The sequence below is a fragment of the Ascaphus truei genome, chromosome 2 (assembly GCF_040206685.1).
Source record: "Ascaphus truei isolate aAscTru1 chromosome 2, aAscTru1.hap1, whole genome shotgun sequence".
In the NCBI taxonomy this organism is placed as follows: Eukaryota; Metazoa; Chordata; class Amphibia; order Anura; family Ascaphidae; genus Ascaphus; species Ascaphus truei.
The window spans coordinates 377,568,293-377,592,310 of NC_134484.1; the positions used below are offsets into that span (position 1 = coordinate 377,568,293).

The 24,018-nt window shown below is 39.2% G+C and overlaps 1 protein-coding gene across 2 annotated transcripts in view; it reads right to left on the reverse strand.

Annotated features, from left to right (window-relative positions):
* The window catches only part of TMEM108 (transmembrane protein 108), a 285,211-nt gene that overhangs the window by 131,401 nt on the left and 129,792 nt on the right, over positions 1–24,018 (reverse strand). For both annotated transcript variants that reach the window (XM_075587118.1, XM_075587117.1), the window contains exon 3: positions 15,262–15,347. In XM_075587118.1, coding sequence (XP_075443233.1) covers positions 15,262–15,301 — 40 coding nt within the window. In that variant the 5' untranslated portion in view covers positions 15,302–15,347. The remainder of the gene's footprint in view (positions 1–15,261; positions 15,348–24,018) is intronic.

The window sequence follows — 24,018 nt, forward strand, 5'->3', positions numbered from 1 at the left end:
TCGTTAAATAAATCATGACAGTGTAATATGTCATGTGTTGTTGTTCATCTGAGGTTGTATTTACGTAATTTTTTAAAATGAGCTACTGTACAGTTGACAATAAAACAAGGGGACAAAGAACAAAAAAAACCAGGATTGTTTCAGCTAAACCGGGACATCTGGACAACCTATGTGTGGGATGTCTGATGCATCAATGCGTCCCAGCTACAGCCACAGATCCGCTCGCCACCCAGGGGTATGCATTACAACTCGCCTTTAAGGTTGGTGTTATGTACAGTGGCGAGAAAAAGTTTGTGAACCACTTCGGGATTTCTTATTGTTCACATATTTCAAACCTAAAATCTTATTAGATCTAAGTCCTATTAATAGATAAAGATAATCTTGACAAATGAAGGACACAAAAACATGATACTTTTTTCCAACATTTATTTAGCCACAAATGATTAAACATTCAATATCCATGTGTGAAAAAGTATGTGAACCTTCATATACATCTTACTAGTAATCGCTGAGACATGAGAGCTAAATTGTTCTAATGGTAGTTGACAATGTGTATTTCAGATCCAACGTGGGTGTGAATGTTAGCTCCTTCAAGAGTGGAATAAGTAGTCATGTTTGGGTTTCAGCAGGTTCCTTCCACACCTTGAACAACTGCCAAGCAATGACATTTAGGCTCCAACTGGTTCCTTGCATGCCTGGCACATGTGATAACCTTAGTTATTGGCAACTAGTTTGGGATGCTTTCTAGGCATCTTTAATTGACAGTGTTTTGTAAGTGTTCATGTTCCAAGTTTTTAGTTGCTTCTGAAAAGGTTTTCACTTTCACCCGTTGTATCCACAGATCCCATTGTTGCAATGCTTGGCACTGTGATGGCTATTGGAAGTCTCCACAGGTTGAATGGCCACACCCTATTCCTTAGATGAAATGGTTTATTGCCTTTCTAGGTTCCAATAGTTCCAATGAGGTTTGTTCGTATGCATGTAAAGTTTCATTTATACTGTTTAGCGCCAACAGTGTGCACAGCACTTTACAAAATTACAATACAGGGAAAGTAAAGTACAAACAATGGGGATAAGAATAGCAAGTAAATGACAACACAAGATAAAGTGAGATACATGCCGAAAAGAGCTTCCAATCTATGTTTAGGGAGTTATTCTCCTGAACACAAGACAGACGATCAAAAAAACATAACATATGGTTTTGAGATATGGGCAAATTTCAACCAAGGCTTCAGAAACACATAACACTGACCCCTCTCTGTACCATATAAACATAACTGAATGATTTAGGTCAGTCCCTTACACCTTCAGACATTTTAACATAGCTACTGTAGTAATGCTGAAATCAACAGAGTAATTCACTTGAGTTTTGACCCCTGTCTGTCTGGCTCTACCTCTGTCCACCCTTAGCAGCCAGACTGCCTGGACATACAGCCTCAGTATGTTTTCTATTAAAAGAACAGTGGTCATAATAGAAATAGTACCATCCCTTAAGAATTCCAGTTAATCAGTAATAGTGAGTGCCTGAGAACTGTGAGGGTGCCTGAAAATGGTGTGGGTGCCTGAGAATGGTGAGCGGGCCTGAGAATGGTGGGGGTGCCTGAAAATGGTGTGGGTGCCTGAGAATGGTGGGGTGCCTGAGAATGGTGTGGGTGCCTGAGAATGGTGGGGGTGTCTGAGAATGGTGAGGGTGCCTGAGAATGGTGTGGGTGCCTGAGAATGGTAAGGGTGCCTGAGAATGGTGTGGGTGCCTGAGAATGGCGAGGGTGCCTGAGAATGGTGTGGGTGCCTGAGAATGATGTGGGTGCCTGAGGATGGTGTGGGTCCCTAAGGATTGTGTGGGTGCCTGAGGATGATGTGGGTGCCTGAGAATTGTGTGGGTGCCTGAGAATTGTGTGGGTGCCTGAGGATGATATTATGAATCAGCTCTTACACATGTGTTTCATATTGTGATTGGGCCTTTCTTCATCAATACCACGTTAGTCATTAACATGGCGTAACAGTCATCCCGTTTTGTGACTGATGCCCACAGTGTTCTGTTTTTATTTGATGATATACGGTAAGTCTGTGCTTTGAGAACTGCTATCACTGTACGCAGCACAGTGGCAGACAGTCTTCCAGACAGCTCACAACATGCAATAATCACACGCACTGTCTGCTCCCAGACATAAATTAAAGATGCTCGTATTTAATCTGGCAAAAATAGCAGTTCCCCAGAGCGCTGTCACTTTCCCCTTTTGTAGATCAATATTACCAAACATTTTGTAATCTTCGTGTAACACAATCTCTCCTGAAGCCAAATGATTCTACCTTAACTCTTTAAATTCAGTTGTTGAATTGGCTTGAAAGAAATAGTAAGAATGACACGCCTAAATAATTTCTGTATTTGTTCAATATTGGAGAAAAAGCAATTGACATCATACCTGTATTTTAGAAATATGTACTGTATGCGGTATGTGTGCCTAAAATAAAAAGCAGGAAGGGAGAAAGATTTCCTAAACCAAGTCTGTTTTGAGTGTTGAGTGTGTAGGCAAAGAATAAAAATAAAGAGTGCTGCTGTGAATCTGTAAAAAAAGGGTATGTGTGGCGAGCACGCACGTTTTAATTGAAACTTCTTTCTGTTGTGTCACTGAAATTGTAATTATACTCTCAAAAGTCTTTCATTCAATCAAAACATCAAAACCAAAAAACTATTTCAGCGACAAAACACAAAGAAGTTTCATTTAGAACACACTTGCTCGGCACACACACCCTTTTTTTGGTTGTTGGATGGGTCGCCAATGGGTTAATAGTTCAGCCTGACATGACTAATCCTGATTACTCGTGTGTGTATGTATGTAAGTATGTATGTATGTATGTATATTTGCATGTCATTTCCCAGAATCCCTTGCTGCAGTGGAAGTGCTGTGTGCTACTGTAGGTGATAATGGTGAAAGGCGGGGTTGCAGACCTGTCTAAGACATGCAAATGAGCACACAGGAATATTTCCATATATATGTATGTGTGTGTATGTATGTATGTATATATATATATATATTCACTGTCTGCCAATGCAGGGGATCACTGCCGGAGCTCCTCGTGAATGTCTCTCCACATAGGCTTCTTGGCGTGTCTCTCTCTCTGCTGCTAGTCAAAGCTGGCCCTACGCGTTTCTCCACTCGGGCTTTGTCAGACATTCATGTCAGACATTCACCTCAGCTGAACAACAACACATGATATATTACACTGTGCCATGATATATCTAACAAAAATAAAGCCAAAATGGAGAAGCTATGTGTGAAAAACTAAGTACACCCTTACTGCATCCAAAGGAATTAAGATGCTAAGTAGCAGACAGGTGCTGCTAATCAAATGCCCTTGATTAATTGATCATCAGCAAGTGTGACCACCTCTATAAAAGCCAAAGTTTTAGCAGTTTGTTGGTCTGGAGCATTCACGTGTGTGTTAACACAATGCCAAGGAGGAAAGACATCAGCAATGATCTTAGAGAAGCAATTGTTGCTGCCCATAAATCTGGGAAGGGTTGTAAAGCCATTTCCAAACAATTTAAAGTCCAACATTCTACAGTGAGAAAGATTATTCAAAAGTGGAAAACATTCAAAACAGTTGCCAATCTTCCCAGGAGTGGACATCCCAGCAAATTCACCCCAAGGTCAGACCGTGCAATGCTCAGAAAAATTGCAAAATACCCAAGAGTTACATCCCAGACACTAAAGGCCCCAGTTAGCATGTTAAATGTTAAAGTTCATGACAGTACAATTAGAAAAAGACTGAACAAGTATGGTTTGTTTGGAAGGGTTGCCAGGAGAAAGTCTCTTCTTTCTAAAAAGAACATGGCAGCAAGGCTTAGGTTTACAAAGTTGCATCTGAACAAACCACAAGACTTCTGGAACAATGTCCCTTGGACAGACGAGACCAAAGTGAAGATGTTTGGCCATAATGCACAGCGCCACGTTTGGCGAAAACCAAACACAGCATATCAGCACAAACACCTCATACCAACTGTCAAGCACGATGGTGGAGGGGTGATGATTTGGGCTTGTTTTTGTAGCCACAGGACCTGGGAACCATGCAGTCATTGAGTCGACCATGAACTCCTCTGTATACCAAAGTATTCTAGAGTCAAATGTGAGGCCATCTGTCTGACAGCTAAAGCTTGGCCGAAATTGGGTCATGCAACAGGACAATGATCCAAAGCACACCAGCAAATCAACAACAGAATGGCTGAAAAAGAAAAGAATCAAGGTGTTGCAATGGCCCAGTCAAAGTCCAGACCCCAACCCGATTGAAATGCTGTGGCTGGACCTTAAGAGAGCTGTGCATAAACAAATGCCCACAAACCTCAATGAACTGAAGCAACGTTGTAAAGAAGAGTGGGCCAAAATTCCTCCTCAACGATGTGAGAGACTGATAAAGTCATACAGAAAACGATGACTTCAAGTTATTGCTGCTAAAGGTAGTTCTACAAGCAATAGAATCATAAGGTGTACTTAGTTTTTCACACATGGCTTCTCCATTTTGCCTTTATTTTTGTTAAATAAATCATGACACGGAGTAATATGTCATGTGTTGTTGTTTATTTGAGGTTGTATTTACCTAATTTTAAGACCCGCTAAGGAACAGATGATTGTTATTATGTCCTGATATGTAGAATCATGGAATTCAAAGAGGGTGTATTTTCTTTTTGACTTTTGACGTCCAGCGTGTCCCAGTATGTCGACCATTTTTTACAACCTATGGTGGTCAAGTTAAGATCACATATTAGGGACACGCTGCATGTTATAGACTCAATCTCAGGGATACCTTGGAAATCCACTTACATTTGGGCCACATGTGATGTGGCCTCTTTGTATACATGCATTGGTCATACAAAGGGAGTGGCAGCAATAGCACATTATTTGGATAAGGACAATCTTATAAACAAAGCACAGAGAGATTTCATTTTAGATGCTATCCTGTTCATTCTGGAACATAATTATTTTTTATTTGGAGATGATTACTATCTACAGATCTGTGGGACGGCTATGGGCACCCGCTTTGCCCCCAGCTATGCAAACCTATACATGGGCCTATGGGAGGATACTCATGTGTGGGGTAATGCTGGGCTGGGGGCGGGCTTGGTGTACTATGGTCGTTTCATAGACGACCTGATTTTCATCTGGGACGGTGAACAGGAAGCATTGAGTGAGATTCTAACAGCATTTAATGACAACCAGATGGATTTGAGGTTTACTTTTGATATAAACAAATACAGTATAAATTTTTTGGATTTGGAATTAATGGTGAACAATAAGAACGAAATTGTAACAAAAACATTTTTCAAAAAAGTATCCACAAATGCATACCTACATTTTAATAGCAACCACTACCATAAATGGTTGGAGAACGTCCCCAGGGGCCAATTTCTCAGAATCAGGAGGAATTGTTCTCTTGATTCGGACTACTTGGCCCAGGGGGACGCTCTTGTAAAAAAGTTTGTGGATAAAGGTTACAATCATCATAAGGTCCTAGAAACTTTTAAACAAGTTGGCAAACTGGATAGACAAGAACTTTTAGACCAGTCAAAAGGCAATATAATTTCAAAAAGAAAAAACAAAAAGAGGCAGACAAGGGACAAGAATGAGATCATTGTCCCTCAATTTATAACACAATTCAATTGTTCTTCACAAAAAATTAAAAATATATTAAACAAACACTGGGGAATTTTGCTCAATGACCCAATCATAGGCAAAAATTTACCACCCAAAATACCGGTGATATTTCAGAAAGCCAGAAATATAAAATCAATCGTGGCACCCAGTAGACTAAAAAAATTCAGTAATACTGTACAAACAAATAAGAACGTTAAAAATGGCAATTTCCTGTGCAATCGCTCAAGATGCCTTACATGCAAACACTTAAAAAAGACTGAGAGTGTTACATCCCACTCAAATGGATCAGTACATCAAATAAAGGGCCACATCAACTGTCTGTCCACTCACATTGTATATGCCATTACATGCCCCTGTGGGCTTCAGTATATTGGTAGAACCAAAAGGGCCTTATGTATACGATTCCTGGAACATCGACGTAATATAATTCATGGGTTAAAAACACATAGCCTATCCAGACATTACGAATTGAAGCACAATAAAGATCCGTCCTCACTAGTAATCATGGGGGTAGAGGCTATAAATTCTACACTTTTAAGTGGAGACAGGCACAAACTGCTCAACCTTAGAGAAACATACTGGATCTACGAATTGAATACACTGAGTCCAGAAGGCCTGAATGATTGTATTGATGTCAGCACAGTCATCTAATTTGACCTCTGTCCATGTCTTGGGACGTATTTTTCTCCTGTTTTTCTTTTTTCTTTTTGCTCCTCGTCACTATAGGATAGGTACCATACATGTCTGGTGACCACGGAGGTCTGGGTTGAACATGGCTCACATGTTCCCTTCGTGATCGCCAGACATAAGTGATTATTAATATTTATTCACGCATCATGGTGTTAACAATTTATGTTGGCACATAATCATTTAGTTAAGGGTTCATATTATTGGTAGCACACACATATATATATAGCATAGTGCCATACTAGGACACATTTATTAAATATTTGTTATTTACAGTAGATTTTGGAATTTTATTCACATCCACTTTTCCACATCCACATCCATTTTCACTTATATATTTTTCCCTTTTCCTCTCCCCTTTCCCCCCCCCCCCCTCTCCCCCCTCCCATTCCCTTACCCCCCTCTCCCTTACTGAGGAGTGTTGGGAGTAAGCTGAACCATGCAATCTTGCTGGGCTGACGATTCAAGTGACCTAGGATACATGCCCGGTCTAAACTTCCCAATATACTTTCTAACTCCATATTATATTCTCTATGGAGTTAAATACTGCTCTTTTCCACGCTGGTTCTATTTCATAGTCCAAATTGGTTGCATACACATAAACTTAAAGATACCTTAACCTCTATCTTATGGGACACTAACTAATACTCATATTCATAAATTAATTAAATGATTCTACAATATCAAGAGTAGAACCATCCATAAGGGATTATGGTTTCAACCTCTAATCTTTATCCATGATAACACTAAGAAAAATATAATGTACTAAGATAAAAGTCAATTAATATCTAATAGAGTATTGTGCTCTTTCTTGTTCATTAATTGATCCACCCTCCGTAAGCCACATTTATATTATATTAACTAAATATCTAACTCTTCTGTTTACTAATAGATATATTGGGGTATTTAGGATGTCTTGAGATATACCCTTATAGTATGTTTAATCAAAACAAATAAGGACATTGATTACAAAATAACTTTTGTTGTATAAGAATAATAATTTTTCGTTTAACATATGAAATGCCCAACTGTTGCTAAATATCATTTATATTGAGGTGGTGGCAACTACAGTATATTCTCTCGATATCCTAAGATACACCCTTGTAGTCCGTATAAATACTAAAAATATAGACAAGGACATCAACTACATGTTTGTTTTAATTATTTTTATTTTAATTATTTTTATTTATTTATTTTTCAGTACAACTGGTATTCATCAGTATTTTATATACATTTCTATGTGCTGGCAAGTATTCAGTGATGTGGATGCAAAATTAAGTGTTCACATGTGTACTTAATCTGTTCCACCTAAAATTTAGATTGCCAACACAGTGTTTTTTGCCTTTCAACTAATTAAGCTAATTGGACTTGGGGGGTATATAATATGAGACACCACACACCCAGAGTCCATCCCCTGAAGAAGTCTGTCAATCAGATGAAACGCGTAGGGAAGGTGTGCAGTGGACTTTTCAACGCTTGCAATTGAACTGCTGAGTATCTTTACCGGTCCGGTATTAAGAACGGTTCCCGTGACGTCATCCGCTGGTCCGCGACTTCAACCGTCCCCGGTGGGAACTAAAAAGCAACTGGTTGGTGTGCACCGGGGGAGAGACCATCGTGGAGTGCCTGATTCGTCAGTTCCTGCAGGCAGTGAACAACGGAGGCAGCAATCTGTTCCAGTGGAGCCACGGAGGGACTTCAACAGCAAAGCAGCGTTTCCTGGTCCTAGGAGCATGAGTATTACTCATACAATGCTTTTAATTGTTTTATGTTTGTGAGTTCATTTTTATTGAGATTTTTGGGAATTAAATATATCGATTTTTGCACAGTAATGCACTAGGATTTGGCGCTTTTTTTTTCTTATATTTTTCTATGCAGGTGGAGAGGGAGGTCGTTGTGCCCTTTTAAGAAGCTGCCGGTTGATCCTAATAGTGCTTCTGTCACTCCCCAATTATTGGATCTATTTGTTGGACTCTAGAGGACTATCTGCAATTAGCAGATTAAGGCAAAGTTCACAGCACCACACATATTTTTTTGTATAATTGTATGTTTTAGCTTTTTTTATATCAGACATTCACAGTGCACTTTTGGTATATGAATTGATTTCACTATTCAGGATTTATTATAGTAGTATTCATTATATTGATTTATTAACAATATGTTTATATTTTTATGATTTTTAATCAGTTAATTCAATTTTATATATCCTATATTTCTGGTTTTCCACACATAAGCGCAGACCCTCATTGTATATATTATATATATATATATATATATATATATATATATATATATATATATACATATATATATATATACATGTAGAGGTATCAGTACCGTGTTTGCCGAGCTTCAATAATCAAAAAATAAATAGATGATACCGTTCTGTGGCTAACGAAATGCTTTTATTTGTGCGAGCTTTCGAGATACACTGATCTCTTCTTCTGTAACATCGCCGGAAGAAGAGATCAGTGTATCTCGAAAGCTCGCACAAATAAAAGCATTTCGTTAGCCACAGAACGGTATCATCTATTTATTTTTTGATATATATATATATATATATATATATATATATATATGTATGTATGTATGTATGTGTGTGTGTGTATGTATATATGTACAGTATACAGTATGTGTGTATATATTACATATATATACACATATATATGTGTGTATATAAAACAGTATATGTGTATATATATATATACACACACACACATACAGATGTGTGTGTGTATATATGTAGTGTATGTGTGTGTATATATATATATATATATATATATATATATATATATATATATATATATATATATAAAGGAAAGACCAATAGCGCATAAAAATTAAATATCAACACAATATACAGTGATAAATAACACAATATACAATTCTGGAGGAGGTGCTACCAGTGACTACCTGTCCCTATCTCAGATGCTGCTAATTAGGTCCATGGCCCCACCACTGCCGAGATAGAGAAATTGGTGATGATGACCTAGGCGCAATTGGGAAGAGAACAGGAATGTGAAAAAATGATAAATCCACACTATATTGAAAAATAATGAGGCACTTTAGTTGATGGGGATCCTGAAACAAATTATCACTATATCCAAATGGGAAAAAATTGTAGCTGCATTCATTGAGACTGTTGATTGCTTCACTGTAAATGGAATTCTGAAGGTAATATAACCAGTAATACTTAGATAGGTGGTAGTCTTCTTAAAAATAACATTTATTATAAAACTTCCTTAAATACAAAAATAAAAAACATCAATGGTTAGTTGGGAGAGGATTACACTGAATAATATAGTTGGAATAAGTGTCCCAATTTGTATCCAAGCCTTTAAAAAGACTTTGAACAACCTGTTAAATCGGTGGGAAAAGTTCCTGTAGCATATGGTATAGTTCACACAGAAAATACAATCGAAGTGCGTCTCCTTACCCTCCGTGATGTTCTTCTGGGTGGTGGGAAATTGGATATTATGAACTTCTTGTCAGCGTTCAAACACTGCTTCGAGAGAGGGAGGGGAGAATATGGGGGGGGGGGGAGGGGGTGAAAGGACACTTTTGGGAAGGGAGGAAAGTAGCTCAACCTCTTCTCCTTCTCCGTGTCCTCTCGATTCACTCACCCCTTCTCTTATATTACTGCATATCACAGTTCTGACTCCAAACCGCGACTCAACCCTCTACCTCTATCTCCTCCTTTACTGCCGACTGGGCTTCCGTGAGTTCAGCGTTTCCGTGTATGCGGCTTGCTTCCTCCACACTCACCACTTCCGCATCACGTGGGGAGTCATTTCACGTCTCGCGAGACGTTCCACTTAGAAACTGCACTGTGTGTTGTCCGATCACTACTGCAAATTGTAGCAGCCTAGTTGGATGTAGAACAGAGCTAGGATCGGGAAACAAGACTTGCCAACTGTGTACCTATCTTCAACTTAGTAACCCTACGCGTTTCAACATTCAATGTCTTCGTCAGTGGTTCAATCAATATATATATACATATGAGGGTGTGTGTGTATGTGTGTACTCTGTTGATTTCAGCATTAATACAGTAGCTATGTTAAAATGTCTGAAGGTGTAAGGGACTGACCTAAATTATTCAGTTATGTTTATATGGTACAGAGAGGGGTCAGTGTTATGTGCTTTTGAAGCCTTGGTTGAAATTTGCCCATATCTCAAAACCATATGCTATGTTTTTTTATCGTCTGTCTTGTGTTCAGGAAAATAACTCCCTAAACATAGATTGGAAGCTCTTTTCGGCATGTATCTCACTTTATCTTGTGTTGTCATTTACTTGCTATTCTTATCCCCATTGTTTGTACTTTACTTTCCCTGTATTGTAATTTTGTAAAGTGCTGTGCACACTGTTGGCGCTATACAGTATAAATGAAATGATACATGCATACGAACAAACCTCATTGGAACTATTCTAACCTAGAAAGGCAATAAACCATTTCATCTAAGGAATAGGGTGTGGCCATTCAACCTGTGGAGACTTCCAGTAGCCATCACAGTGCCAATAATTGCAACAATGGGATCTGTGGATACAACGGGTGAAAGTGAAAACCTTTTCAGAAGCAACTAAAAACTTGCAATATGAACACTTACCAAACACTGTCAAGAAAAGATGCCTAGAAAGCATCCCAAACTAGTTGACAATAACTAAGGTTATCACCTGTGCCAGGCATGCAAGGAACCAGTTGGAGCCTAAATGTCATTGCTTGGCAGTTGTTCAAGGTGTGGAAGGAACCTGCTGAAACCCAAACATGACAACTTATTCCACTCTTGAAGGAGCTAACATTCACACCCATGTTGGATCTGAAATATACATTGTCAACTACCATTAGAACAATTTGGCTCTCATGTCTCAGCGATTACTTGTAAGATGTATATGAAGGTTCACATACTTTTTCACACATGGATATTGAATGTTTAATCATTTGTGGCTAAATAAATGTTGAAAAAAGTATCATGTTTTTGTGTCCTTCATTTGTCAAGATTATCTTTATCTATTATTAGGACTTAGAGTAAGATCTAATACGATTTTAGGTTTGAAATATGTGAACAATAAGAAACCCCGAAGTGGTTCACAAACTTTTTCTCGCCACTGTACATAACACCAACCTTAAAGGCGAGTTGTAATGCATACCCCTGGGTGGCGAGCGGATCTGTGGCTGTAGCTGGGACGCATTGAAGCATCAGACATCCCACACATAGGTTGTCCAGATGTCCCGGTTTAGCTAAGACAATCCTGTTTTTTTTGTTCTTTGTCCCCTTGTTTTATTGTCAACTGTACAGTAGCTCATTAAAAAACTTCTGGTGAAGACTCACTGAACAAGTACAGTTGGGTATGAATAAAAGAAACTAAATAATAAGAACTAAAATAATAGTGCCCATGGTGGGTTTGGTACTGTTACCATAAATGATCTGGCGCCTTATACACATATTTGCTTTTGGTGGTCCTCATTACACAGAAGTTTAACAATGCTGTTGACCGGTGGCCTCTTATAATCTTACTTTGTGAAATCAGTACTTTTTACAATAAAATGTTGTTTCTTTCACCCAGACCCCAAAGTTTCACTCATTTGGGGCCTAGGATTTTGATGGATATGCATGTATAAACATGAATGCACCAGAAGCTATCCATGACAAAGCATTGTAGCAAAGGTATAAGTTAAGCGTTGTACAATTATATAAGAAGTGAGCAGGGCTGATTGGGTTGAAGTAATTAAATGTACAGAACAAAAATGTTCAAGATCATGATTTCCACATGGAAGGGGATGCTCCCCAGAGTGTATATTGCATATGACAGTTGTGTAGAGAAGAGAAAATGAGACTATTATACTCGACAGCACATGCAAACTATGTTAGCCCTTGTTAAGTATTTATAAACAGTGGCATAATCTAATGGTCTGTTTTTCGGGAGTAAAGAGAATATTATAAATGTAGAAAAGTGGCTGTAAGGCTTCAATGAAAGAGCCAGATTTCTCCAGCTTACATCTAACATACTGTACGGCACCCCAATGTCAAATTATTCAGCACATCTAATCAGCAGCACATTTTACTTTAAAAAAACAGCAGACAACTAAAAAGTTGGAAATTTCACACAATCTCCAGAATGAGCTACAGATGTACAGTAGTAAGGTGCCTCCATGGGTGTAAGAGATTGCGATTCTGGAGCAAGGCCGACCCGGGGGTTGATCATGGCCAAGAAAACTAGGCTAAGCGGGGGTCCCTGCTTCTGAATGGGATCCCTGCAACATTAATCCTATTGAGCCAGCCACGAGTCTTTAATAGCTGAGCAGAGGAGTCCCAGAAAGAAGCAGGCACTCTCTGTGTCTCCCTGAGCAGCTGTTACAGCAATAAAATGTTTTTTTTTTAACTTTTTATTGTTCTATACTGTATTGAAGCAGGGGGGTCTCCGGTGGTGAACCCCATTAATTTAAACTCCCGGGACTCCCTGCTTCTGGAGATATAGACCTCCGTAGGGGGTGCCAGTGGCCACTCTGGTTGGGGTTTAAAGGCAGAGCGGCTACTGGCACATCCCACGAAGATCTGTATCTCCCCTGCTCCAATTACAATATAGAAAAATAAAAAAGTAAAAAAAACACAGTAAAACATTAAACATACATACAGTACATTATCCCTCTTCATTACCTTAGTGGCTAACCGTTTAGGTAATCAAGGGGTTAACTCCTCTCGCTACCCCCCTGGGATGCCTAATCACGCACCCCCAAAAATCCCCACTCCCTTCAAACACCACATACAGTAAGTCCCTATTAGCCAAATATGCCCCAGTGTGGGTGGTTAGGCCTCCCTGGGGGGTATACACTGACATTCCCTCTTCATGATTATAGCTTTCCTGAAGGCCAGGCAATATGACTGCATAAAATTCCTGTCTCACCTTAAAGTACTTTCTAGACAAGTTACCCAATAATCTTAGCAGGCTTGTCACCATAATGGTTCACGTCACTATAGAATTCATAACTATGCCAACTTGGCTAGTTGGTCCATATTAATCTGTAGCTGGTTGTAGACACTTTGTCAGTTACCTTGCTCAAAGATATTCACCTCTTGGAATGAGCTCACCTTCAAATCATATACGAGGCAGGCACTTCACAGCTGGTCTTATTTCAGGGGACTCTCTTGCCTTCAGATGTAACATTTCTTTCTTACCCTCACTAATAATCACTACCCTGAGCTCAGAAAAATAAAAGCTACAGTACTTAGACATACACGAACAAGAACATTAACTTGTACTGTAACTAGAAATCTAACTGGTACTTTCTAGGAGGGTGGGGATCCTGCTTTTATATCTTAGAGTTAACTCCTTCCTTCCAGTGATGTCACATATGGAAGAGGTTTGAAATGGACCAAAACTATGGCATATCCACATTACCCCTAATGAAATGAACCCATTGCTAACCATACCCAATGGAGTGGGTTACATGCATGTTTATAAAATAAAATCTGTGTTTTAAAGATTCCTGCTTTCATGAAAAATGTTTAATATGGCTGCCATGGTTAACTTATTGACATGGAACGCATATGCTTATATATTTGGCTTTCTGATCAAGCCTATTCCCTCCACTGCACACTTCTGGAAGTATCCTGACAGTAATTTTATTGGGAACATCAGTTAGTAAAGGAAGAAATGAGGGAGAATGAGTAGGAAGTATGATACTGTTCATTAGACCAACAGATAATTGGTCCAATAGTTGATATGGTTGTTAGTTGAAAAGTTATAAGCATTCGAACCTCAGAGCGTTCTGCAGAAAAACTTCTTAGGTAAAGTATAGCTGTTTCTAAAAAGAAGGAGCAAATATTTGCAGTTTGTGACATTGCCACCGGGGAGCACTGCCGATGGACCGGTGGAGGAGAGGGGCCCCATGGGGTGAACCCAGAAGTTGCACCTAACGGGCTGGGTGGACCTCTACCTCACCACTGACAAATACAAACGCGTAGGGCCTTCAATCCCTCCCCCCCAACCCACCCTTCACTGCTCAACAACATGTTGGGCTCATCTACTCATCTACACCCTCCACCCTCGTTCAACAACCTATAAGCACACCTATCCCCCTCCCTGCTGTCAGGGTCCATGTGAGGTTTTTTTTAAATGATCTGTACCCACTAATAATGGGCTCTTTAACTAGTTCTGCAAAGGGTCCAGATCAGAAACATTTGAAAGAAAAATGGCCACAAGCTTATTATAATGTCATTTCACAGGTTGAAATAACGTTGGCCGCATCTATAACTAGCGATTTCCGTTTTTAGGCTTTAACCAAAAAATACAGGAAAAACAACACGATTGATCAACATGCAATTCTAGTTAAAATCAATAAAAAACTGAAATGAAGCATTATTTCCAATAAGGTTCAAACTCTTAACAGTCCAGCCACAGAAATTAAAAAAAGTACACTAATAAACACCAAATGTGTCTTTTCTTCATCGTTAATGCCGACAAACACTGTTTTTTTTAATAAAATGAAAATACCAGTAAAACAAAAAAAAATGAACACTGATTTTACTAAAAAATAAACACTGAAAAAGTGGAATCCCTAAACTTCACAAGTGAGCTTTACCATTTTTAGATAATACAGTGACTATAATGTCAGTACTGTATAAAGCAACTTGGAATAAATTAACATTTACATCCATATTTTTAAACCCCACAAATATAACCATGTAATATTTTCTGTGCAAAACAGATGATTATGAGAGACATTCAAACTAAAGAATGCAATCAAGATGATAAAATAAAGGTATATTGTAAAAATACAGTTAGTTTCTTCCATCTAAATAGGTTACACTGCTGCTTTCAAATCTTCTAAACTGGTTTATAGCTGAAAAATAATCCCACAGGACTTGGATCTCTAAAACAATTAATGGAGTTAAATAGGCTGTCAATTAGTTAATCTTTACTTACTAAACAGATGGCAACAGAGGGCCTGTGAACTTCTCTTCATGGTATCATCTGCTCCTTCTTGTCCTCTAGTTTACTCGTCATTCTGTCTGGAACACAAAAACGGGGAACATTCATCTATATGCACCTGATGATTGTAATTTCACAAAAGTCACCTTTATCCCAGCAATCCGAATAACCATATATCAGTAAAGTGGTATCTTTGACATAAATACTGTAGCACGGTATTTGAGATGTATAGAAGCACTTGTGCATTGCAAAACATTATCGGAAGTAAATGTACTGTCTTCTGCACAACAACTACGTTTAGCATTCGTAATATCTTGCTTTCTTCTGATATCTACATTGACAGTATCTTCAGGGAATGTTCTTTGCGTTTCATCTGTAGTTTTCATTATTTCTGCCATGTGCTTTCTAAAAGGAATTGTTGCGAGTACAATGGATCAATTAGTAAAGCTATGAGTAAATCTCTATGTTGCAAAACCTAAACAGCAGATCACAATATTGTTTCTCCACTGATTTATACTGTAGGGGAGATAAAAGCTGTTCAAGGCAGCTAAAGTATCCCAGTCATGTACTGTGTTCATTTAAGTCACAAGAACTCAAACAGCTAATAGCATTGCTTGTATTGCACAATGTACAGTGATGAATACAGTGCAGTATGTCTCCACTAGTTCCATATCTACACCTAGGGACATAAGAGAGACATTTATGACGAAGGGCTCATACAGATGTAGTAAATGCAATATGTGCAAGTTCATGAGCCCCTCCAGTTATATCGCCTCCCACAACCCAAGTGAGAAATTTAGAAGTAATAACTTCATTAATTGTGACACTACCCACGTGGTATACATGATTACATGTGGATGTGGGATGCGATATATTGGAAGAACCATGCGACCACTAAAAGTGAGGATGCAGGAACATTATAGGCTAACCAAAAAGAAAGACCTTCAACATCCTGTCCCCAAACATTTTACCATATGTGAAAGGGGAGGGCCAGAGAATTTAACTTTTGTAGGAGTGGAACGTATTCTCCAACATGAAAGAGGAGGTAATATCATTAATACATTGGATTGTAGAGAATCATTCTGTATCTTTACCCTAAAAACACGGGTTCCGGATTGAATGAATGTGGATTGGAGCCTTAATCAATTTTTGAGATAACTTGGTATGTGGCTCCTATCCACATATCTCTCTCTCACCATCCCTATATTATTATGTGTCAATGATGATTGTAATTTTCCATGATGGGGTTGTGTGCTTGAGGACACTCATTGCACATTCACTCTATATTCTGATTACTGTTTGGTGTTACATGTATCATAAAATATGATTACATTCAGAAGCATCCATTAATATGTAGTTTCACTGCCATTGTATATTGATAGATATATAGCTCATTACGGTTGACGAATTACCTATACATGCACATATATAGATATTTATAATACAATACATGTAATACATGCATATATATAGATATTTATAATACAGCCATCTATTGAGTTCAATTTGAAGCTGTCCATGTATCTCTTGGAAGATATCTGAAGCTGGATATAGTAAGGTTTATTATAGAATGTCATTTTCATGTACAATGAAATATGTAGATATGTGAAACAATATAATGAAACACACACTCTACACGAGTCACCCGTAATAGGGGAGAGTATTCACTGATTTGTTTTTTGCTATTAATATGCACAACTCTTTATACTATAATGAAGTTTTTTATTAACCTGTTGTTTTCTTCTTTTTTCTTTTTCTTTTCTTCTTTCTTGTTTTTGTTTCTCATTTGTAACAGAGACATTCGACAAGACACAAAACGTTCTGTACCCTGATGTTGCTGTATATGTACAGATTGTGTATTTTTATCCCTGTCTAGCTCTGCACCCAATGTTTGGTCTGGTTTTGTTTGGTTGTTTATCCCATTTTTCATCTGTTTATGTTCATATGTTGTCTCAGAATATACAGAATCATGGGTGACCTCAAGATAGTTTTTTGTCGTGGGTGTGGAGGCAGTGGGGTGGTTTCAGTGGGAGAGATGGGAGCAGAGTGCACCTGATACCCGTGACACAGCTGGTGTATTCACCATTCATTGGTTGATGGCACCTGTACTGCCCAGGGGGCGGTTTGTACTGATGCCTCCATTCCTTCCCCTTTATGCCAGATCCCACGCTGTGTTTTTAGACATATCCCAGAGACCCGCGCATACGCATCTAGTCGGTCTGGGGTGGGCCGTGCTTGTGGGACAGAACGCACATGACGGCGGCTTCCGTTGCTAAGCGGAGGGTGGCTGCCAAGCGTCCTGGTTATGCAGGCAGCGCTCTGCCCCCTACGGACAGATGGGCTCACGGGATTGGTGTAGCCAGTAACACGGTTGCATCATGGGTAAGATTTCGATTTTTGGTGCGAAACTCTGTCATTAGGTTGTGTATAAATTGTTTGTTGTTTCTATATCAGATAACTCCTTGATAAAGTGCTAACAGCACGAAACGCGTAGGAGGGTTGTACTCTTCACTGTTTTTTAATGCAGCTTGAATAAACATAATTTTTTATTGCCACATGACCTGTTCTTGTAGCTGTGCACCACACACAACACTATTTCATATGCTTGGATTCCGGACGTGGCTGCACGCTTGGGGACCTGCAGAGGACTAACAGTGAGTACTTTCATATTTCTTGGAATCCCCTAAGGAGAGGAGATTGGATGAGATCCTCACCTACATCTTCAGGGATTAATTTGTCAATTTATGTGACATTGAAACTTGAGAACTGTATCCTTAATCATTATATTTCCCCTGTAGGGTTACCTCTGCATTTATGAATGGATATGAAGGGACATAGCATTTGGGCTCCTACAAAACCCTATACATATTCTAGTCACCAACAACCATCTAATATCAAAAAGGATGACATTACTCTGATAAATCCAACTGACATTGCAAACGCCTTCAATGAATACTTTGTAGGTTGTGCTACTTCCTTCTTTGCAAAGACGAACCTGGACTACAAACATGAAGCTCAATCTGGGAAAACACCTATAGCGCCACCATCTCCCAACTCTGCCCAATATTTTCAATTTGTCCCAGTATCTGAAGAAGAGATTACACAAGATTACTTCTCAAATTAAAACTATAGTAAGCAGCCAATGTGGACCTGACCTAGTGCAATAAAAGTTCCTCCGACTCAGTGCCCAGCCATTGCCATACAGCTTGCTTTCCTAATCAACTCTATTTGGTCTGCAGGCCATATCCCTAAAACCTAGAAAACTGCCAGATTTGGCTCAATCAATCAATCAAAAGTGGAGACAAAAACATTGTCTCCAACTACAGACGCAGTCAGATCTCGTCGACCTGCCCCACAGATAAGCATTGTGAACCGCAGACAAAGTGTGGCCTTATCACTGCCAAGTGCAGAGCAGGGGGGAATTGCCCATCAGGATTAACACGGGGGGGGGGGGTCTCTGCTTCTGAATGGAACTTCTCCAGTGTTAATCCTACCGGGCCACATCAGTCTGGAAGAACTGCGCAGTGAGAGCAGACAGAAGCGGTCCCTCTCTCTGCACATCTTTAACAGGCAATCGCGCTGCTTTTATTTTATTTTAATTACATACAGGTAGTATTAAAGCTGGGGGTCTCCGGAGCTGAACCACATTCATTTCATGTCCGGGGACCCCTCCTTCCCAAGTTACAGGCCCAGGTATCTCTGCACGTATAAATGTCCCGGTCATGTGCCTTCATTACCTTAGGGGCTAGCCACTTAGGTAATGAAGGGTTTAAACCAAAGAACCTTGTTTGTTGGGGGTAGAGGGAATGGGTGAAGGGGTAGTTGCCCCAGTGTGGGTGGTTAGGCCTACCGGTAGGGTTGCGGGAGGGGTTAAATGATTCATTATCTTAGCAGTTACAGCCGCTTAGGTAATTAAGGGGTTAACCCATCCTGCTACCAACCCAAGAGGCCTAACCACTCACCATGGGGCCACTACCCCCTTTTCCCACCCCCTCAATCCCAACCAATTCCCTCCATCCCAACAGAGGAATAGGCAAATGCCTTCATTGCCAAATATGGGCCAATGCAGGCCAATCGCTCTTCTCCCAATACTATCCAAAGTCATGGAAAAATCTGTCCACTCCCAATTAAGCGATTACTATACCAAAACCACATTTTCTTAGCCAACTCCACTCTGGCTTTCACCCAAAACAGTAGACAGTAACTACCCTGCTAAACATTTGCAATGAGATGCAGTGTGGAATGGAACTGGGACAATTTACTGGTGCAATATTAATAGATTTTGCCAAGGCGTTATCTTGCTAAACATAGTTCAGTGCTCTGGAATAGAGGAACATGCTCTAAATTGGTTTTACTCCTACCTATTAGGTAGATCCAGAGTTTACAACAGGTCTGTATAAAGGTATGTTTAAAAAAATAAAAGTATTCAATGTAGACTTACAATTCAAATATCAGTAAATCAGTGGGTTGATGTTTGATCGTTCATATATATTATATATATATATATTACAGATTATAGAAAACTGGATTCCCCAAAACAAACTCTTTTTAAACACTGACAATGCTATAGCAATGGTATTTGGGACCAAAGCTACATTTCTAAAGCTACCAATGATGGAGCTACAGATCAGAACCAACTCTAATACCATCCTAGTCCTGTTTCCTAGTTTTAAATATCTGGGCATACGATGGTTTGACTCCCATTTAACATTTGATTTGCACATTGATACCCTGACATCCAAAACCTATGCCAAACTAGGTGTACTTTATAAGAAGTATACCTAAGCCCCCTGACCTTTAAGAGGCTCCACAAATACTACAGCCCAAAATGTTGTTTTAAATTCATAGTTCTAACTGAACACAGCAATCTATACAACAGTATATTGCTTTCAATTTAAATGTTTTATTCAAAGATAATATTTCTTCAATTTCTTATGGAATACAGTAGGGAGTTTAATTGATTTGTGGAAAATTAATTAAAAAAATAACGTAGAAAAAAAAACTATTAGAGGAAGACAAACTGGGGTCCACATTTCCGAGCATTGAAATTGCTTTACAAAATGTTCCTATCTATGATGGTCTCAAACTCCAAAGTTGAAAGATATTATTCAAAGTTGAAACTTATTAAGAGTGATCTCCGTAGTTGATGCTTCAACCCAAATCAACACTCTTTCCTTGATCACAATCGAATCAGATATACTTCATAAAATCTAATTTGATGTTTTTATTTGTGACTTTGCAAATAAAAATCCTCAGAAAGAGACACAGGTAGATAAATAAAATGTTTGTGTTTGTAGTAATATTTGCAGAATTTCAATAAAAGTTTTGAACGTTATTAAATAAAAACATATTATATTTGTATGTAAATGTGACCTTTGCTGGTGGAGCCCCAATTTCCACTTCGCCCAGGGACTCAAAAATTCTTAACATGGCTCTGTCTAAGAGTATTACAACCCTGAAGGAAGCAGTGCACCAGTTAATCTACACAAGTAAAGAGACTAATATCTACTATATGTATTTGAAAATGTAAATTCAGAAGTCACAGTCAATACATCTTTAACATCACTGAATATGTAAAACCAATCACCAAAAGACAGGTAGAAAATAGACAGACAGAGAGAGGGGAGTCGTCATAAAAATATAAAATGAATACCTTGTGTATTTGATGTCTTGACTCTTCCACTTAAACGTTTGTCAGAAGCACCAACTGCATTTGTGTTTTTCAATATGAATCCGTCACAGTTAATTTATAGAGTATCTTGAAAATATCAGAAGTACTAGTCAATGTCATTAAGTAGCATTCTCTCGTCATGTAAACGGTAGGAAGATTAGAAGGACAGAAGAGCCTTGTTTAAGTGGCATTGCTCTGTGAATTTATTTTGTTATGTTATGTTATTGCCTTTATCTTCTGATGCAGGTTACAATTAAACAAAAGTAAGGTGACATATTTTAAAATAAGCTGAGGTGATTTAAGTTATAGCTACAGTACAGAGAGAACAGCAAAGCTGGCGGTGCACAGCCTGGGCCAATACACAGTCCTGGATGCAAGACCATAACATACAAAAATTATTTATTTGAGCGTAGACTTGCATAAAAAGGTGAACGATCCTCTGTCTATAACGTGCTTCGTGATCCCATGGCACATTTTTTTCTTTTAGATTCAATTATTTTTTTATTCACGCCCAATTATTTTGTGTTTGATTCACAATTTTATTTACAACAGAGAGACACAGCTATGGGAACTTCTTTTGTCCCCTCATATGCCAATTTATTTATGTGGTTTTGGGAATCCACTCACATTTATGATGATCAGAACAAATATCATGACCATATTATATGTTATAGGCAACATCCAGATCTTTAATCTGATTTATGAACGAGTTGTTTGCATCTTGTAGATTCGTACATTTCTTGAAAAAAATATACAATGGTCTGGGCTTACTGTAAAATAGGATTACCGTAATTAAAAGGTTACACCCTTCTTTTATTTTTGGGGATAGTAGAAAGTCCACCTCACAATGCTGAAGTCAACAGCCTACAGTACCTTCCTTCTACACCACAACTGTCCTGTATTTGATTTGTTCTGTTTCTTAACAACCATTCAATGTGTGTATCACACACAGTAATAAGTACTAATATTCAATCATATCCTTTATCATAATGTGATATGTGAACCTACACTGTATGAAAATAAAAATAAGAATGAGTTGTACTTTACCAAATGAGTAAGCCAAAGAAATATTCAGGCACTCCAGTGGTCTTAGTGGAGAAAATAGAAGTTTCTTAGAACAGGTTCCTGTTCCATTACACATCTCTGTTCTTCACTAAGACCACTGAAGTGCCTGGTAATTTCGTTGGTTTGCTACAGTATACAGTATACAAGTTCACACCTGATTATTTGACCTTATGTGCACCCGTGGCAGGACTGCATTACCGTACTCCTTACTTTGGTCTTTTACCAAATGAGTTACAGTTGTTATAGAAGCGTTGTTTGGGGCTTGAAATTTGTAAGATATTCTGATATTCTAATATTAAACAAGGCAACAGCAACAATAAAACATGTGAGATCAACAACACTGGCGCAAATTTCCAAAAAGTCTGGTTCCCCTGGCTGGCACAGACTGACATTACAGGGGTGAGCAATGCCACCATTTGGCTGTAATAATGGAAGGTGAGTTCTCCTTCGACGCGTTCCGGACGGTAACAGGGCGAGTACGAGCCCCAGATACAGACCAGAGAGGTGACGTGGAAGGAACAGCCCAACACAGGGCTGCACAACACGAGCCGAAAACTCCAAGGAGTTGCAAGAAGTTGTGGAATATGGGTCAACCACCCCTCCCCATCCCCCCTACCCCACCTCTGCCCCCCCCTCGTATTACCCCCCCCCATTTCCCACATGTGTCTCCCCCAATGTGCACTACCCTTCCCCCCCTGAGTCGATGTGCTATGTGTAAAAGAATCAGCAAGTTATGTGGCAACCTCAGCTAATATTGGCCAAAAAATGTCTTTACACTGCTGTATGCTTGGGAAACGATGAAAAAAAAAAGTTGAAAAAAAAAAAACATGTGAGATCCCTTTAGTCTAGCAGAACACTGGAATTCTAATTAATTCCTTATAAAGCCAGTGGCCCAACCTTTAACTGATCAAATGGCAAAAAGTAAATGAATGCAAATAGTTAATAGAGAAGGATCTAGGAAGACCTTTGCATTGCTGAGCATTTCATAAGTCCCCGTTATTGCTATTGTAAATAAAAACTTGGATGCAGAATAAAAAAAAAAAATCATTAAGTGACAACACAGAGGAGGAATACAAGAGTTCACAATACTGTATTACCAAACATATACATCTGTAGAAAATCAGAGAGATGGGTAAATTAAGGGTTATTATGCTAAATAAAGGAAAAACGCTGATAGATACTGTCACAGGAGACCAGGTACTTTTTACACCATTTATATATTACCGGGATCATTCATTAGGCAGAACAAGATAGTAAAAACAAATTGCATTAATTTTATTTTGGTAAACCCACGTACAACAAGAAGAAATACACAAGAACAGTTAAAAATACACTTACTGGGGGTCTGGGGAAAAAATCTAGGCTTTCCTGGATGCAGGGAGCCCGCTTGGATGAGTTTACCCTGACTGGGATATACCCCTGGTTCTCCTGGTCTTCTTTTCGGCTTCAATTCCTAGGTGCGATCGCTCCATTCAATTTTGAGAACTTGGGCGCAAAAGACGGGACTTAGTCTCTGCGAGGCAAACTTTTCAGGCTTCAAAACAAAGCCAGTCGCTCTGCTATTTTGAAAAGAGCATCTTTGAAAAGCCCACCGTAGCTTCATCGACTCACCTCATTGGTTGGCTTGGATGGACTTGCTCCCGCTCTTGGTCAGCACCTTACATACATTCCGCTGGGCTATCCCCAGAATGGAGGGGGAAGGAGCAGCCAATCGAGCGTGGGAATTCCTCCCCGTCAGCCAATAGAAAGAGGGGCTCGACTAGGCTGACGTCAGAGGAGTAGGCGTGCCCAGCAGGCTAGAAAAGCCGGGTGTGCAGGAAATATGATTTTAGCCAAAAGGGGACCAGACTCTATGGCTAACTCATTGTCACCTGCAGGGCCGGCTCCACCACATCTGGAATCTACAAAAGGTATCCCCGCAGGGTGCCTGCCCTTTGTAGTCCGGACCTGGCCATTCTCCCTTTCCTCTGTCACCGAACGTTTTCACACCTCTGGACATCCTCTCCCCTTTGAAC